The 20,330-nt window shown below is 41.3% G+C and overlaps 1 protein-coding gene across 8 annotated transcripts in view; it reads right to left on the bottom strand.

Annotated features, from left to right (window-relative positions):
• enah (ENAH actin regulator) overlaps positions 1–20,330 on the bottom strand; it is a 169,843-nt gene that overhangs the window by 65,280 nt on the left and 84,233 nt on the right. For all 8 annotated transcript variants that reach the window (XM_036581291.1, XM_036581290.1, XM_036581288.1 and 5 more), the window contains exon 3: positions 9,196–9,373. In XM_036581291.1, the coding sequence (XP_036437184.1) occupies positions 9,196–9,373 (178 nt within the window). The remainder of the gene's footprint in view (positions 1–9,195; positions 9,374–20,330) is intronic.

Raw genomic sequence — 20,330 nt, 5'->3', positions numbered from 1 at the left:
GTGTGGTTCGTCTGGTTTTTATATACGCTACTATTGAGCCTGCTTGCATGCGTCCTCCAGCAATGATAAACAACCGTGAGCAGGCCTTGTCATCAAGAACTGTGCGGATTAGCGAAGCAGGGGCTGTGTGAAAGGTCCTGTGTCCTCCTGGCAACAGCATTTATTTTAAAAACTCCAAATCTCAGTCTGCCGGCATCTCTGGTGTCAGATCAACAACACCACGCATGTGACTCTGTGTCGCGCATTAAACTCTGCTAAACTTAGTCACACAAACATGCACAGGATTTGGAAATAAGTGCCACGCCACGTACCTTCCGAGCCCCATCCGACGCACGACCATGCAGGTCATGCCCTGAGGGGAAAGATGCTGTATAGATACAACAAATGAATATAACCCCACCCTCTTGTTTATACTCCAGATATGGCTCACAGTGTAGTGACCACTGCAAAAAGGGATTACTAGCATTAGCCAAGCTGTAGCCATCCGCATAGCAGCGCATGACCACAAGGCACTGATAAAGGGCACAACAAACCAAAATATATTCACTAGCATCCTCAAAAGAAAACAGCGAGTGACCACACTGTCATTGCTCCAGCGTCCGTGTTTAGACACGGAATAAACATATCTTGTTGTTGTGTATCTTGAAAGTATTTTAGGGCTCCACCTCAGGTGACGGACTGACGAAAACATCACTTGCTATGGACTGTGGACACATCCTCTGGTCAGGAATGCAGTTTGACAAGCATCCAACAGGGGGTGTTGAGTGTTTCTGTACTTAAAATGTTTTGCATTGTCATCTTTGTTGCCCTCTTGCTGGCTCCCATATCTGCTTCTGTGCCATATGTTAGGTCTATAAAAGGCATCATAAGCACATATTCAGGGTAAATGACCGTTATGCTCTGTCTAGGTTCAGCCTCGCTTCTCAAAAATCAATCTGTGTGTTAAAGGGGACGTCCAGCCAAAATTAAGAATTTATCCATTGCTACTTCTGTTGTAAACATGCCAACCTGTCTTTTGCAGTGGTGCCACAGCAGTCGCAAAAGTGAGATTTAATCCCCCCCTCCTGATGATGTGCCTTGAAGGTGGGAAAAAACTTTCAAACCTACTGGGGTCAATATATGAAGCGAGCCTTTCCGAGGCTGTTGGCAACTGCAGAAGGAAGCTGAATATTACATGTATATTTATAAAGCTGGCACTTCAAACGACAATACAAGCTAAACATGCACATGCTAAATCAAATCGCTGAAAAAGTACTCTTGCTTGCTGGCAGGAGTACTTAAAAAGAACTTGGTCTACGTCTTCCACACTCTGCACTGCTAGAGGCCTGCTCCGTACAGCGGCAACCACAGACCAATCACAGTCGTTTGAGGCAAAAAGGCATAATTTTACTTTGAAGTATGAAGTATACCGCCAACTTTAGCCTCTACATGCGTGGTACATCGCTTTTTCTTCATCGCTTTGGGGAGGACTCATTTGGGTGATGCATTTGGGTAAAGCATGTGGCGTATTGAGAACAACACCGATGGACGAAAACCCAGGATCCGAAAATTGTTAATTGTGTCAAAGTGATGAGACTAAGGCTTCGTTCACACAGCAGGTAAAAGTGGCTCAAATCTGATTTTCTCACCAAATCTGATTTTTTTTGTTTGGGTGTTCACATTATCTTTTAAAATGTGATCTGTATCAGACGTCAGTCTGAACAGATCAGCTCCTAAACTGACCCACATGAGCAAAAGAACAGAGCGTCACGCTGCTTCACGGCTCATCCAGAGGTAAACAATCACGACCGCCAACAAACGCCAGTCGCTCCCGGAGGATCAGCTTCATCTTCCCCAGCATCACAGGAGCCACCATGAAGCTTCACTGACTGACAGCTGGGCTCGTCACCCAGAATGCGTTTGCCGTAAAAAGGGCGCGGCCACTTCTTTGGTTCGCGTCCTCAGATTCTTTAAACTTTGCTTTCAGACTTTTAACTGTTCTTTGACGCTGCAGCCTCGTTCTTCTACGGCCGCATTCGGACATTTTTTTCTAAATCTTGTCGAACACGGAGTGTTTGCGATATGTGCCTTCTTATTTTGGTTCAGAAACATCAGCCTAAATGTTTGAGGTCTCCACAGCGCAAATTTATGCCGAATGTTGAGTTGGATTGACGTAAAAGCCGCATGAATTCCAATCTGGCTGTTCAGAGTTGCACTGCTGCAGATCGGATACGTATCGGATTTCAGTACCACATATGAAAGCGTCTCAAATCAGAATTGAAAATTAGATTCAGTGTGTTTATCTGTTCACACATATGAAGAAATGGATCGGATTTGGGCCACTTTTACCTGCTGTGTGAACAGCTAAGAGCAGCAGTGCTGCACCACAGAACAAAACCATGACAAATAAACCAATAAATTGCTCATTTTAGGCCAGGATGCTTCTTTAAATAAAAACATATTGACCAGTTACTCAGTGCAACCACCAAAAACTGGGTTACATTCCTGGTTAAATCAATTTAATGTGATGTGAATGTACTTCCAATTTTTCATAAAGCCCATTAAATCAAAGTGGTAAGGTCAACACCAGGACGGTCTACACAATCATCCCCAAAATCTTTCATGAGTGCCTGGATTGCTGGGTTTTGCAGGCCAGAGATCTAATCAGAAGAAATCTCTTGCAACTCAGGCAGGGCTCCAAGTTGACTCCATAGCTCCTGCATTCGTTTGGATGGTTCCAGCACAGAGCTTTATCCAACTCCACCGCTGCTCGTAAACAGCTTAATGCAGACAATGGCGCACGAGCGAGAGAGAGCCAATTAGGCCGTCCAGCACAGGCTGAACCGCCTGGGAGCGTCCTGCTGCCTGGTTAGGCCAGTTTAACAACGCTTCCAAAAAGAGAGAGGGGGAAAAAAACAAAGCAAAAAAAGAAAAAACACGCAGTCTTCGTGCCAGAGACCCAAAGGCATTACGCTAACTCAGCAGAGCTACCATGCTGCACAGTCTAAAACCTAACCCAGCCAGTAAAAATGGAGGGAGAGAACAGAAGAACAATGTCGTACGTTGAGCGAATGAGGCGGCGACCCATTTTGGTGCTATACACACACGTAACAAATATGGTCCCACTTTATAATAAGTGTCTCTAATAACTGTGTAGTTACACATGAATACCATATGCAACAACCCTGTAACTACTGATGATTTAGTCACTGTTACAGACGGATTACAGAAGTAAAGGCTTGACAACTTAACAACAGTGGAACCCTTTTTTGTTGCTATATAGAACCCTTTACAACACATTCCTGATCAATCATTAGAAGCATTTCACCATGCAAATAATCATTTAAGCATGCAAATGGTTCTTTCGAATGTTCATGGTTCTATATAGAACCATAGTCTTTACGAAAGAACCCTTAAAGAACCACATTTTTACGTGTGTGTATTGCACCAAAAAGGGTGACAAACTTAACAAATGGTTCTTTCCATGGTGAATGTGTTGTCTGTGGTTCTATATAGCAACAAAAAGGGTTCCGCTGTTACGATGTCAAGCTTGTTACCCTTTTTGGTGCTATAAACACAAGTTAAAAAAAAAGTGGTTGTTTAAGGGTTCTTTAGTAAAGACTATGGTTCTATATAGAACCATGAACATTTAAAGAACTATTTGCATCCTTAAATGGTTCTTTGCATGGTGAAATGGTTCTTCAGATTGATGGCGAATGTGTTGTATATGGTTCTACACAGAACCTTTTTGAAAATAGTTCCATATAGCACCAAAAAGGGTTCTGCTATTGGTGCAGGCCTGACATCTTAACAGCAAAACCCTTTTTTTGCTGTATAGAACCATAGACAACACATTCTCCATCAATCTGAAGAACGATTTCACTATGCGAAGAACCATTTAAGCATGCAAATGGCTCTTTGAATGCTCATGGTTCTATATAGAACCATAGTCGGTCCCACTTTATATTGCGTCCCTAATAACTGTGTAGTTACATGTGAACATATGCAACAACAGTGTAACTACTAATGATTTAGTCACTGTTACAGATGGATTACAGAAGTTCACCTTATGTAATTACACGTGTATCAACTTCAGTTTTGCCTCATGTAATTACAGAAGTGTATCTTCTACACAGGAACTTTCTTGTACTGCAGTGTTAAAGTTACACTTTATAATAAGTGGACAGTTCCTGTGTAGCTGTAATGTAGGTACTATGTAATAAAGTGGTAATACAGACATTGCTTTGGGGGAAATGCAACTCATTTAATTAGCGTCACAACAGTTACATGTTAAGATAAGGGGACGTCTGCTGTTCTGTCACATTACAGAATGATTGGAAAGGGAAAAAAAAGCTTTTAAAAAACTGCTGTTCCAGACTGATTACAAATGTAATTACAATGTTATTACCCTTTTGTGATCACATGAGAGAATAATCTATTACGACAAAGATACACTTCTGTAATTACATGAGGCAAAACTGAAGTTGATACACGTGTAATTACATAAGGTGAACTTCTGTAATCCATCTGTAACAGTGACTAAATCATTAGTAGTTACACTGTTGCATATGCTGTTCACATGTAACTACACAGTTATTAGAGACAATATAAAGTAGGACCGACTATGGTTCTATATAGAACCATGAGCATTCAAAGAGCCATTTGCATGCTTAAATGGTTCTTCGCATAGTGAAATCGTTCTTCAGATTGATGGAGAATGTGTTGTCTATGGTTCTATACAGCAAAAAAAGGGTTTTGCTGTTAAGATGTCAGGCCTGCACCAATAGCAGAACCCTTTTTGGTGCTATATGGAACTATTTTCAAAAAGGTTCTGTGTAGAACCATATACAACACATTCGCCATCAATCTGAAGAACCATTTCACCATGCAAAGAACCATTTAAGGATGCAAATAGTTCTTTAAATGTTCATGATTCTATATAGAACCATAGTCTTTACTAAAGAACCCTTAAAGAACCACTTTTTTTTTTAACTTGTGTTTATAGCACCAAAAAGGGTAACAAGCTTGACAACATCACAACCGCGGAACCCTTTTTGTTGCTATATAGAACCGTAGACAACACATTCACCATGTAAAGAACCATTTCTTAAGTTTGTCACCCTTTTTGGTGCTATACACACACGGAAAAAATGTGGTTCTTTAAGGGTTCTTTAGTAAAGACTATGGTTCTATATAGAACCATGAACATTCAAAACGCCATTGCATGCTTAAATGATTATTTGCATGGTGAAATGGTTTTAAAGACTGATCAAGAATGTGTGGTAAAGGGTTCTATATAGTAACAAAAAAGGGTTCCACTGTTGTTAAGTTGTCAAGCCTGCACCAATAGCAGAACCCTTTTGGGTGCTATATAGAACCATTTTCAAAAAGGTTCTGTGTAGAACCATATACAACACATTCGCCATCAATCTGAAGAATCATTTCACCATGCAAAGAACCATTTAAGGATGCAAACAGTTCTTTAAAATGTTCATGGTTCCATATAGAACCATAGTCTTTACCACCAAAAAGGGTAACAAGCTTGACATCGTAACAACAGCGGAACCCTTTTTGTTGCTATATAGAACCGTAGACAACACATTCACCATGTAAAGAACCATTTGTTAAGTTTGTCACCCTTTTTGATGCAATACACACACATAAAAAATGTGGTTCTTTAAGGGTTCTTTCGTAAAGACTATGGTTCTATATAGAACCATGAACATTCTAAAGGGTTCTATATAGCAACAAAAAAGGGTTCCACTGTTGTTAAGTTGTCAAGCCAGCACCAATAGCAGAACCCTTTTTTGGTGCTATACAGAACTATTTTTCAAAAAGGTTCTGTGTAGAACCCTATATAACACTTTTTGCCATCAATCTGAAGAACGAGAGGGTGAAAACAGCTCTGGGCAAGAACTTTTCAGCTGAGATGTCCTTAAGGAAGCGAGACATGACGAGCGCACGCGTTCCCAGAGGGATTTAGAGAGCGAGATTAAAACAACACGTTGCTAAGGTTCTCACCGAGATCCAGACTCGCACTCATTAAGTGACAGCTGTAGATAAGAAAGAGGCCACAGCTAAGCACCTCACTTCACTCTAAAACAGCCGAGATGTCTTATGCCTATGGGCTTCAATTGTGTGATAATCAGCACATCAGTGAAGAAGGCATAATTAACACCACTTTGCATAATTAAGCACATCACTATCAGGTAATTAATAGACGGTAATAAAGCGAGTGGATCTGCAGCTTCCTGGGGCGATAACAGGAGCCCAGCAGAGTGAACTGATCACTCTCCATGCATGGAGAACAGTGACAAAGCGCTAAAGGACACGGAGAAGGGGATGAGATGCTGCCTGTGGATGCCCATATGACAGACAGCCAAACAGAACACAAGTTTAACACGGACAAATTAGGGCTCTAATGTACTTGATAACCAGGCAAACAGAGGACAAAAGTTTGGCGACATCTTGCCTTCTTTCGAAAATTAATGAGGAACATTTGATTTCCACTTATTTTTCAAGAACAAGGCCCAGTCCCATTTCTTATTTTTACCCCTTACCCCTTGTTTTCGAGGGTCACCTTGCCCCATGGAATTAAGTTACAAGGGGTAGTGGTTGAAATCTTCCCTCTGAAATGGGACCCTCAAATAAAAAGAGCATCACTTCATTATCAGCTACCAGCGCTGCTCTGCAGGCGACCCTGCCAGTCGGCAGTGACAGCAGAGGAGGGTAAAGTTCAGCTCCTCACTGCTGGGCTTTAGTTACATTTAGGGAATCATGTCTTTAAAGGGGGGGGGGCAATTATTTATGATCACCCACCCCTAATTCTTCAGTGATATGAAGCTGAAGTCAGATATTCACCAGCTTCTCATTCTAATTTTCACAATCCACCTTAAATGGTGCTGCAGTTACATTCTGGCGCTTCAGACATCAGAACTGCTGGACTATTTAAGGTGGAATGGGAAAATCAGCCAGCTAGCTACCGAGACGTTAGCATACTATTATCGATTTTTATGCTTGTTATGAATAAAAGGACCATAATACACTGAAACAACATTAAACTAAGATAATACAGTGGTTATCATAATTTTTAACAGAGAAAATTCTCACATTTGTGGGTTTCTTCGGTCTCTTGTTCAGCCATCTTGCCGTTTTATCTTTTGTTCTCATAACTCTCTGTTTGGAGTCTCTGAAAAACCTCTGTTTGGAGGATCATGTAGCCCCAACACTATCTCAACATAAATGGGGACACCCTACCCCTAGACGTGAACGCGCAAAACAGAGGGCTAAGGGCTCAGAGGTAGGGGCGAGGGGTGAAATGGGACTGGGCCTAAGTGTCAGTTCAGCCTAACTATTACTACATCTGCTGTAGACATGCATTCTCGCCTCATACAGTGGAGCTGCAATAGTCTCTGGAGCTGGGGTGTCCAATCTCATCCACAAAGGGCCAGTATGGCTGCAGGTTTTCACTCCAATCAAGCAGGAGCTCACCTGAGTTCCGTTGTTTATTCAGTCCAGTTTTGTTGGAACGAAAACCTGCAGCCACACTGGTCCTTTGCGGAAAATACTGCTGCAGAGTGGGAATTTCTGACCACGTCATACGTCTTTATGTATAAAGTCGTACACAGACTCAAATTGAAGGTCTGACTCGATGTTTAGGCCTCCAATACAAATCAACCTTATACTGACGACATATGATAGTCCAGAGAGGCCATGAGCTGCTATAATTTTCTGGATTGTTGTCTTGAGATAACAAGATAAGTAATTTCAAGATAATTTTGTTACGTTAAGATAAATAACTCGTTAACTGAAAATAACTATACTTAACTCGTTATCTCAAAATAACAATCCAGAAAATAATAACTACCTCGTGGCCTCTCCTGACTTCCGCAACAACAAGAGCAGATCATTCCCTTACACCCCCGCAAGACACGCCCTCCACCAAGTTTTGACTGAGTTCTCTTTAAACTCTCTATCAACGTGTTCACCACTCCAGAAAGGGGTACGAAGCACAATCAACGGTACAGAATGTTCTTCTGCACGTTGCTTGCAATTACACATTTCAACCACAGAGGTCTCCAAATCCCCAAATCTTACAGCGCAGTTTTAAGTTACAGCAAATGAACGAAGAAACCACACTCATTTATTACATCCATTACATTTGGCCCACAACTGCAGCTTCTTTCAGCAAAAGAGAGAAATAAATAGCAGAACTTTTACTTTCATGTTGTTCTAGTATAACATCAATCGCTCTAGTTCTGACGTTACCCTGCTATACCTGTTGATAGTGACGATAAAGCCAGTAAACACCCACAGCTGAGCTATAATTTCAACAACTTAAGTGCTTTCCATTCCATCATCTCGCACAGCAGTCTCCAAACAAAGCTCAGAAGCCCCAACATACGGCTTTCTGAAGTGTCTACATTGTGTCGCTAGTCTGGTAATGTGGGAGACACAGAACGGCGCAATATGCTGCGGCTCAGGATTCACTGATGTAGCATATCTTGCCAGAGAGGGAGAGGGAGTGCCCTGAACCAAAACAAAGCCTCGTCTGTTCCTGATAGAGCAGCAGTCTCAGCAATGAGCTCCGCTGGCCTGGTAAGAACAGTGGGCCCTAGTATGGCTGCGACACCCCGCTGTGACCATTGCACCGTCTCAGACGGCACGGACAGACAAGAGTAACACATGCAGAAACACACATACACACACACACACACAGGAGACCTCCATACATATACAAAATGGGCACAAGGAGCCCACACACACGCACACAAACAGAAACCAAAGCCCCAGTGACCAGCCTCAGTCAGCCTAATTACAGTTAATTGAGCACAACAGGCTGAGCCAGGCTCGAACTAAACACATGACCTCACTAACGGAGCGAAGACAAAAGTGCAATTCTGCTCTGCAGAGCGCACCAGCGCAGAACACAAACAATCGCAAATTATTTTCAAAGTAAACTAATTACTTTCCAGCTAAGTATAATGAATGCGCACATACGACAAAATAATAAACAGGGCCTACCTCGTTCTACTACACCGCCGCAAACTCTGAAGCCTTTCACGGTAAGAACTGCACGGTAATTTCACTCATTTCCTTTCTCACACATTTTAAGACCCTCCACTCAGCTTTCGGACTCCTTATGCTGACTGTTATGAAATATAATGCACACAGTACGGATCCTTCAGCTACGGAGAGGGCTGATCTCAATCTCACCTGCATCCTGAGAGTTGAGCACCTCCAGGGCGTGCATCATGGCACTAGCAAACACATTAGCGTCCTCCTTGCTGCCGAAGTTAAGGCCGTACACCTGCCGTGCGTCCCGCCACTGGTGGAAGGTCTGCGTGGCCTGGTTATATTTCAGCCCCTTGGGAATGGCACAGTTTATCACCACCTGCGGAGAACAGGAGAACAACATGAGGAGTGCTGCGAGAGGGTTTTGGGATTAACCATTTTATGTAGCTATTTTTGACTACTACTTAGACATGACACAGTCTGATAACCAGTATCGGAATCGGGCTAAATGGTGGATTTGACATTGGAGAAAACAACACATATCTAGCCTGAAAAAGGCCAGAACTGAATGTAGTGCAGCATAATAAACAGCACAATAAAGGCCATATGACAACCCAGTACCCACACGTAGCCTAACGTTAATGCATGTAGAAAGATAAATATTCTAAATTTATTATTTTATTACTTATTTATTACATTTATTTATTTATTACTTACTTATTTATTACTTTATTACACACACCTATGCACATTATTTTTCTGTGCTTTTGCTGTGAAATAGTTAACAGAGTTTGCAAAAAGCAGAGGTTTTGTACCCATAAGTATGTCACATGACGTTTTTCGCTGTGGTTGCCAGATGCATGACCTAGTTTAACAGAAGACAATGGTAAACAGTCACCTCAGACAGATATAGACCAACCATACCCTCTTTATCCAAACTGCTGCAACCGCTGGCATGATTTATTTAGCATACAAAGCAGAGGTTAACAGAGACCAGCAGACACATCAAAAAAGGCCTCTCAGAATTAAGCTTTAAAGGTGGGTTTCAAAATTTCTTCAGAATTTAGAGGCTGAGATGTAAACAAAATCATCAGGAATATTTCGCTTTAGAATGTCCTGCATGTAAATTTCTGCCATTAGTGGATTTAAAAAATGTTTTAGGTCAACAATTTATGTCAAAACTACCGTAAAACAATTTTTCAGTCATCAGCCGACATAATCATAAACACTTCATGTAATAATAATTATAATTTTTAATAATAATTTTTTGTGATGTAGCTTTTAAAGGCATTAATCTCTTCAGATGTCTGGTTCCTATGAAGGATTTATAGCAAAACTGCAACATGGAATGTAAATAATGTTATCTGAATTGCTACAACTCAACAAATTCATAATAGAAAATATTTTAAAATGATATTTAAATGCTACAGCAAGGCTAACAGCGTATTAGACGAACATTAGTCAGTTCTCTTAGTCTGTTAATCTGGCCTAATGTGAGAGCTAATGCTATGTTCGGACTTGCCTGATTAGTCCAGTTATACCTACAAAACTAAAAGTCAATAAAACAGTTTTTAATTTATCAAAGTATTATGCTCAAACTGCTCGAACGGCCATGAAAATATTTGTCAATTAATATCATGAGACGTCAAATGAGGTGCGCAGAATGTCACAATAATCTTTGCTGAGCAAATCATGGTGATCATCAGCACTTAAACACTTTCCAACTGCATGTTTGATTCCAAAAAGAGCACAATTGGATTTATGTGATGCGAAATTTTAAATGCAAATAACTGGATTCAAAGTTTTGTGATTGCATTTTAAAATCTGTTCCAACTTACCAGATCTTAGAAAAAACAAATATGACTTATTGTGTGTCATGAAAACTTTAAGGCTACGTTCACATTACAAGCCTCACTGTTCAAATCCGATCTCTCTGATATGATGGTTCACACTCGTTTAGGTAAGTGATTCAAATCTGTCATTAATGTGACGAACCGGCGTCCTGCAATGACCCTCATGAGCTCATCCTACTCAGTAACGTCACGTGAATGAATCACGTTCATCATCAGCACAAACTAACGAGCAGAACGAGCTTCGCTGAGAAGATAATTAACTCTGATCAGCTCTCAGCTTCATTATTAGAGCGAGACGAAGGAGAAAAAGGTGAGATGAGCTGCTTTTCCACCGTTTACAGGCTTTAACTTCTGTTCGGCGCTGTTGCCATGGTAACGATGAATGATGAAAAAAAAAGCACATGAATTCCGATCTGAGCGTCACATTAAGGTCGCATGGCCACGAATCGGATACGTATCTGATCTAGGACCACATATGAAAGTGGCTCAGGTCGGATTTGAAAAGATCAGATTTGCGTCCACACAGCCCTGAAAACATCAGATCTGAGTCACATTAGGGCAAAAAATCAGACTTGTGCCACTTCAACCTGGTAAAGTGAACGTAGCCTAAGTATCACGATACTACAGTTCTGCCATATCGCCCCGCTCTACATATAAGCCATGTTCTTCCTATAAAGTCTTTTATTGGTCATTTGAGTGTAGTACATAGTACATTTACACAGCATTCTTAACTGAAACACAAACACTTAAAATAAAATTTAAAAAAAAGGAAAAAATATTGGTTTTCAGTATTCCAGTATTTTCAGAATCACCAAAGTTGTACTATTCCATCTCTACTACTTCTACTTACAAACTTCAAGTCCAAGCTGAAGCACTTAAGTGTTTCAAAAGACAAAAAGTTGAAGTGTGCTCAGAGCGAGAGAGCCTTGTATACTCTCTAAGGCCTCTGAGGGCTCTCATGGTCAGTACGGATTTTGTGACCGTAAGAGTAGAAGGGTCAGGAGGGAGCGAGCGATGAAAGATGACTCCGCAATTCACTGAGCGAAACAAAGCGCTGTGCAGTTTGTGACGCTCCCACATCTCGCCTCCCTTTATCCTTTGTATGTGTGTCTGAAGACGTCCCCAAGGATGAGCCACAGATGAAAAGCTTCTGGCTACAAATAAAAACCCCAACGCATTCGGCTGAATTCCACCTCGAGGAAGGATCTTCAGACGGTTTATTCCTAACAATTTCACAGCTATACCAGTAACAGTGGTTCTCTTACGAACAACAGCTTCATAAATTATATATTCGGTAGCAATAGCAACGTAGCTAGAGGCCCTGGCTGAAATATCCAGGAACGCTTTATGAACTTTCCCCATGTTTTACTGTGACATCGTTACGGAGCTTTTCCAGTACTTGGCTCCTATCCCAGCCATTCCTAGCTCCTCAGCCTTTGACAAGTGATTACTGCAGATTATTAATGAGACGCTGGACACAGTGCCACGCTATCGCAAGAGCAGAGCGCCTCTCTTAATGTGAGCACATTGCCCTTCGTTTAGGCCTCAACGGCTTTAAGCGTTTTGTTTGAGAATTAAATCTCAGCCGCATTTGCCCATCACAACGTCGCCCACTTAACACATCGATTAGTTACAGAGGAAAGTCTTTTTTAGAAGAACCCCTGGATTTTCTTACCAACTAATGTGCTCAGAGTATGCTACCTATTCCCCAGCTGGTTCACACTACACCTTCAGACCCAACCAATAACAAACGCAGGGATAAAGGATCCAGGACGAGCACCTACGCTATGACCCCATAGGCAAATCTATGGGATAAAGGGGTCAGTAACATTTACGGCGTTTGGCAGACGCTCTTATCCAGAGTGACTTCCAATCTGATTATTTTACATAGGTAGGCGAAGGTTGGCTTGTCCAAGGACTCTTATTGGTATAGCACAGGGTGCTGCCCAGACAGGGGACTGAACCCCAGTCTACAGCATAGAGGTGTTACCCACTACACTATACCAACCATACATTAACATATGATTTAAAATGTGACGTCTGGAGCACGAACCAGGAAGGAGCAAGACACGGATCGGTTTCTGCTGTTTTTGCCATTTGCTAGGATCACAGTGCGACCTCTAAACATATGATTATTAACACTATTAACAATACTGACAATGGTGTAAGATGTATGAGCGCGCCCATCTAACCTGTCCAGGACCCCAAGAAAGCACCACAGCTTAAATAAAAGAGAATAGAGAGATGTAAACAACAACTTGAGGCAAGTTGAAGTTCAGGCTCCTCCTCCAGCCAGAACTCTGCACGATGATTGGTCATCAGATGGTAGAGTTTGAGACTCTAATGATGACTGACACCAGAACCAGCCTATAGCGGAGATAGGAACCAAACGAGGAAGGAGACATATGGGGCAAACAGAGGGAGAGAGATAGAATGAGCGAGCAAGTGAGTGAGCGTGTGACAGAGAGAGAAAGAAAGAAAGAAAAAGAGAGAGAGAGAGAGAGAGAGAGAGAGAGAGAGAGAGAGAGAAAGAAAGAGAAACAGACAAGAAAGAAAGAGAGAGATGAGAGAGAAGAGAGAGAGAGAGAGAGAGAGAGAGAGAGAGAGAGAGAGAGAAAGAAAAAGAGAGAAAGAGAGACAGAGAGAGAAAGAAAAAGAAAGAAAGAGACAGAGAGAGAGAGAGAGAGAGAGAGAAAGAAAAAGAGAGAAAGAGAGACAGAGAGAGAGAGAGAGAGAGAGAGAGAGAGAGAGAGAGAGAGACAGAAAGAAAGAAAGAGACAGAGAGAAAGAAAAAGAAAGAAAGAGAGAAAGAAAAAGAAAGAAAGAGAGACAGAGAGAGAGAGAGAAAGAAAAAGAAAGAAAGAGAGACAGAGAGAGAAAGAAAAAGAGAGAGAGAGAGAGAGAGACAGAAAGAAAGAAAGAGAGAGAGACAGAAAGAAAAAGAAAGAAAGAAAGAAAGAAAGAAAAAGATAAAGAGAGAGAGAGAGAGAGAGAAAGAAAAAGAGAGAGAGAGAGAGAGAGACAGAAAGAAAGAAAGAGAGAGAGACAGAAAGAAAAAGAAAGAAAGAAGAAAAAGAAAAAGATAAAGAGAGAGAGAGAGAGAGAGAAAGAAAAAGAGAGAAAGAAAGAGAGAAAGAGAGAGAGAGAGAGAGAGAGAGAGAGAGAGAGAGAGAGAGAGAGAGAGAGAGAGAGAGAGAGAGTGAGAGAGAGAAAGATTATCACCCCGTTATCCAGCCCGGACACGTAACATAAGAACCAAACCATACTAAGGCCTCGTCATTCTGCGGAAGCCTCTGCGATATTTGCAAATAGATCCTTTCTTCACTAACGCAGTCATACAACACAAGTATGAATGTCAGGTCATTTATCAGGCAACTGACGACCCTGTCACGGTGTCAAACATGAAATATGTGTCACCAGCTGGTGTGCGTGCACGCCTGCTCGGCTGCGCTTCAACACCTCACTGTCTTTAGCTAATAAACTCCACTTAGGGCACCTTATCAAGCAGCACTCAGCAGGTTTCCCGGGGTTCTGATACGCTTCTCCCTGTCGTAGAAAAGATGATGAATGCGCATTTCATTTGTGTTTTATTAGGCCAGGATTGCAAGAACAGCAGAGACAAAAAAAAGGCTTTCTGTAAACCAACAGGGACAAAGAAAGTGCTAAACCCTCAAAATAAAGCAGTGAGTCACGGACAGTGTTGTCGCTACAGTAATGCTAGACAATGCTGAATTATTAAGACGTGTCAAGTGTGGCAGTGTGTCATTAAGGCTTTTAACCACTTTAACTGGAGTCACTTAACAGGATTCCCCTATGAAAACAAGGGTTTTTTGTTGTAGTAGGCCTTCAAGTGTTTTAGCAAGAGGACAAACACAACATTCAGTTGTATCTGAATGGGTTAGGAAGCCTGCGGCACTTAAAGACTTCTGTACTATTTCAGTGAATTTGTTAAGAGCCAAGTCAGGAATTTAAGCTTTCTTTTGAAATGAGCAAGTTTTAGACAGTAGTAGTGCTTACAACTAGGACTGTTGATAGGGCTGGGCGATATGGCCAAAAATCTGATCACAATAAACATTTTCACATCAGTCGATATTGATAATTATCACGATAAATGTCAAATCGCTATTTCTTTCATGTTTGAAGGCTGAATTTTGCTACTGAGTGCTTAACGTAAGAGCGCTGTATTCCGTACAGTATTTCGCCATTTTCCGCGTTTTAGTAGTTATTGCGGAAATACCCGAAGTCATACACGATTTAATGATTGGTTGGACTCTGCAAAATCTGCCTAGCAACCAATATGCACTTTGATTGGTCACATTTGGGCCAGTACTTTTAAAGAAATAAGAAAAAAAACGTCATCTGCGTCCGCGGTTTGTGCCGTCAGTATTCCCTACACCAGCTTCCACAGAGGGAGCAGCTTTCCCGACAGTGTTTCTCCCTGCGTTTTATTTGAAGTTTTATGAAATCTAATTGCATAAAAATAGACATTAACTGATCATACTGGTTATAAAATTGAATTATTATAAACAATATGTGCAATGAACGAGGCTACCATGGAAAAAGGTAGCCTCACATTCGCATCCCTGGGTTTCCCCACACGCCATTTTTGGGTTGCGCCGGTGGTCGGTCACTATTTGCACAGATTTGATGTCCAAACCCAGCTTAGATGGTCTTGCCAACCTTTTTGATGGAAAAAAGGATATATGACAATGTCTCAGATGTGTCTTTGACAAATGTCAAGAAAGTAGTTTTTATTACACAAGCAGGTAAAGTTGCAAGTGTACGGAAAACCGTGCTCTTACGTTAGCAGTCATTTTAAACTGTCCTTTATGGTCAGAACATGACAAACACTCGCTAAACAGTCGAACATCTCACAAACCTGCTATGGGACAGTGGGAGAAAGTTGGATGTTTTTACCAGCATGGCTGCGATTTTTATATTCAGATAATAATTCATAATTTAGAAAGAAAATTTGCTGTTGCTGTCTGGTTACAAGCGACGAGTGCTAAACTGTTTAGTTTCTCAACAACATCAGCTTAGTAGGAACGGCAAACGTTAGCTGACTCGGTACGTCAATGATGGATCACAGTATTCAAACACGAGCTAGCAGATGTCTGGGTTTCTCTATGCTGTCGTAGTAGTTTGAGGGGTGAACCGCAACAGATCTGACGCTCGCTGTGTAAAAGCTTTAACTGCAGCGTGATTTTCTTGCAGTAGACAAACTACGTCTTCCTTTTAGGTACGTTTAAACTGAAATCTGTGCTTTTTTGTCTTGTTTGATCTACAGTATCATTAATTCGGTCGTGCTGTGTGACAGAGCGCTGCTTCATGTTAGCCAGCTAGCCTGGGAATCTAGCATTCTCCCACTCTCCAATGCCACACATACAGCATTCTCAGTTTACTTTTATTGAAAAACAGGGCTGTAATTTACATGAACCCACTTCTTCATTTCACTGTAACAGTGCTGTAGTTGTGAGGAGCAGACGTGATTTAACGCTGCTAAAGCTGGTTAGGATGTACAGAAAGAGGTGAGTTCACTGTAGGACAGTACAGTTACACCACTGACCTCGTCACTCACACTCGGTCACAGGAGAACAGATCGCCGATCGCTCCACTCAAACAGGGAATGTATAACTCCACATTTCAAACATCGCCAAAGTATATTTGGTGACTCATTTCAGTCAGCCCCTCCCCCCAATCATGTTAAAAAACTCAGAAGTGCGCCCTCTCATGGCGACAGCAGAGTAGTGTCACTTTTCTTGCAGGAGAAAACACCACCAGGGCTGTCGATAAACGTGGAAGTGTGAGAATGATCTATTATATCGAACATTTATGAAACATTTCTTATCAACATTTATTTATTTATTTTTTTTTAATTTTTACTCAATTTTCTCCCCAATTTAGTCGTCTCCAATTCCACCCGCTAGTTAGGACTCCCCCGATCACACGATGCTATCAACGCTAGGAGGGTGAAGGCTAACACAGGCTTCCTCCGAGACCTGTGAAGCCAACCACCGCTTCTTTTCGAGCTGCCGCTCACGCAACGTCACTGGACAGCCGAACGCGCTCGGAAGAAAGCACCAACCGCCAGATCTGTTACGTCAGCTAACAGACGCCTGCGCTGACTAGCATTGCGCTGAGTGATGGGGGGAGAAGGAGGGGCCATCCCACCCACCCAGAGAGAGCGAGGCCAACTGTGCTCTCTCGGACTCCCGGCTACGGACGGCTGTAGCATCACCAGGGATCGAACTCGCGATCTCCTGATGATAGGGCCAACGCTTAGACGGTTGGACCACTCGGGAGCCCATTTCTTATATTTTTATCAAGGAAAGTTACAGCATGATAATTACTGTTATCGTTTTATCGCCCAGCCCTTATTGTTGCCATTTATATTTTAGTAGTTGTAAATGTATAATTCAGTGATTATTTTATTGATTCATAAAAGTAACAGAGGTTTTTCTTACCTTTTTCTTTTTAAAGGACAAACAATGAGAGCATTTTTTTCCAGACTGGGACCGTTTGCTCTGCGGGTTTGGTACATCTGGTCAAGCGTGAAAGCCGTTGTTGGGTACAGCCGTAATTCTTCTCATAGTAAGCCAAACAATAAATGTTCCCATTTCGTTTTCAAAAACTCTCCATGATCATCAATCATTAATGAACAAAAGGGTGTGATTATAGCCGCATGCAGTAAAGACCAGGGTTAATTTGTGAGATGAAAGGAAACCAATGTGGTCGTGTGCACAACTGAGGTATCAACATACAAAGTGGAAATCCACCTCCAACGGCAGTCAACACAAGACACGGTGCAAAGAGAGCACACGCTAAACAACTCCATCTTCCTCACTCGGTAACTCAAAGCCCTGTCTGGACAGACACCAGCCAGACAGACGCAGATTGTTCCCAAGGAAAAAAAGGCCCTCATGTGCTCCTGCTGTACCCAATTTAACTCTCGGAAACTCAGTTACACGTATTAGATTCAAAGATCTAAAAGATTGAAGACATTAAGCTCGGAGCACCAGTATGATTTTACCCATGAAGTATCTAAAAGCATACTCCAAAAGAGAGCTCTGCACAAACGCACAAAGAATGTGAGAAGAAATTTATTGAGTACTAACTTAAGTGCTGTCAATCAGCTGTGGATTCACTGAATGGAAAGACTCTAATGAGGCAAATATATATCACATCTCTCTAAGGATGTCAGTAACACAAGCTAAGCCTGATAAAACTGGGTTCTTTAATCAAAGGTGTCTCACTCATATCATTACAGTGTGCTAAAACGGGGTGTGAAGTGCACTCGTAGCTAATGAATTCGACTCCCCCATAAAAGGGAGTATATAAACAAGACAGGGCTGAAAAAATGGCAGATAAAGCACGTTACACACTGCCGCTCATCACTTCTTCACTCTTATGTAAGATGTAATGTAATGTAAAGCTCAAATCTCCCACCCTGTGGGAGGTTAACCTAAACAAATGTGTTAATGTGCCCAAAACCCTTGCATTACTACATTCCTACTAAGATCTATCAACATGATTTATCTTCATAAGGTAGGTCCTGTAGGGTCTACATCACGGGTCAGTAACGTGGCTCCGGAGCAGCATGCAGCTCTTTTACTGTTGCGGCTCCACAGCAGAATCAGATTTGTAGGTAAAAATAAAATAATCCACCTTTGCAGTAAAATAAAGCTCTGCTGATCGTTCAACACAGTTTTAACGTCTTAAACGCTGGACTGTGTAACTGCTAAATCACCACCCTTTAACCCTGAAGACTGGCACACACACTGGTCACTACAGTAACAACTTTGCCCAGCTAGCAGCTGACGAAACGGCAAAGAGAAAGATTTAAGACGAACATCAATAATTTGGAGACGAATGGATTTATAATCACTCCAGCTGGTTTCCGGATACGTTTAGTTTGCAGCGAAGCTTAAGTCTGCTCCTCTTTCGCCAGCTTCTTGTTTGAATTTTTCCATTCCACCTTAAATGGTGCAGCAGTTCTGGCACCTCAAGCACTATATAAGGTGGGATGGGAAAATTCAAACAAGAAGCTGGCAAATGACAGGCTGACGTTAAGACATTTTACAAGAAACTGATCCACTTTTGCGATAAAGTTTCCTGCTGGAGATGCGAGAAAAGCAGCTATAGCCGAGCTAAAGCTTAAAGCAGAGCAAAGTAAGTCTGTGTTTTTATTTATATTTTTAGTCTATACTAGTATATCAGCACACACTGACATTTACAGCCAAGATGGTAAAACGTTACTTCAAAAAATGGACATAAAATGTTGTGCCGCCCAAGACAAGTTGATTTTTGTTGGAAGTACAAAATGGCTCCTTAACAATTGGGTTGCCATCTTGTCTTTATCGGCAACTACGAACATGAATACAGTCCCATGCAAAAGTTTGAATATCCCTGTCAAGTTGCATGTTTTGTTCATTTTGTAAGTGTAACTACGGTAGCATCCTGTAGGGGTGGGCAAGTTGACAATGTTTTATTATTATCGTGGTAAATTACAGCACTAAGCACTTCTCTGAGCATACTGTGAATATTATTAGTACTCAAAACCACTGAACAACTCCATATATCATTAAAATGAAAGCACAATTAGTCCAGTTTAATTGTAAAACTGTGAAATAAACAAACTTAAAAAAAAAACAACAACATTGTACTCCATTTTTGACAGTATTGTAAAATATTATGGTTTTAAAATATGTTTGTTCCAACTTGTGTTATGTATGTTAAATTCAGTAAATGAGCAGTGACAATGCACTAAAAGGTGGAGCAGTGTGTAGAGGATGTGTTGACCTATATTTTAGAAAAACAACAAAATGTAATTTGACCAGGGTATGATTCCATACCAACTCCCAAGTCACTTAGCCCTCCCAGGTTATGTCGTGGAAAAAAAGGAAAGGGAAAACTTCTATTAAATTTATGGGACACTCCAAATCCCATCGCTCTACGTTCAGTACTTCTTTAGTCATGAATTTCTGAAGTCTGGTTCTTCATGATTTTTGCGATTCTTTGTATGTGCACCCGCATGCCTCACCAACTGCTTAATACTGCTCTATTGGATTGGGTTGAAATTTGTACTGAACATCCAAGAAACGCTAAGGATGATTTGCAACAAGTGTTCATGTAAAGAGTTGTTGCTGAATGTTTTCACAGTAATCAAATTATATAAAAAATTATATAATTTTTATATAATATACAAATTATACAAATTATACAAATTAAAATAAATATTTTACTCAAATGAAGAATCATTAATTTTCAAAAAATAATATCTCCACTAGTTTTCACTTTCTTGCAACCAGATTTTGCAAGGTTTTCACGTGAGTTTTTTCAAGAAAATCCATGACATAAACTGGGAGGGTAGGCGAGTTAGTACAGAATGACCAAGGGATGCACAAAAGTTCACCTGGGACTAAAAATGTGATGTTTCATCCTATTTAGCTCCCATTTTTCACTCCAAGCTCAGGGTTGGTCTAA

This window comes from Colossoma macropomum, unplaced genomic scaffold, assembly GCF_904425465.1.
Source record: "Colossoma macropomum unplaced genomic scaffold, Colossoma_macropomum, whole genome shotgun sequence".
NCBI classification, from domain to species: Eukaryota; Metazoa; Chordata; class Actinopteri; order Characiformes; family Serrasalmidae; genus Colossoma; species Colossoma macropomum.
Note: the sequence above shows the minus strand (reverse complement) of the source record. Positions and strands in the feature narration are given on the sequence as shown.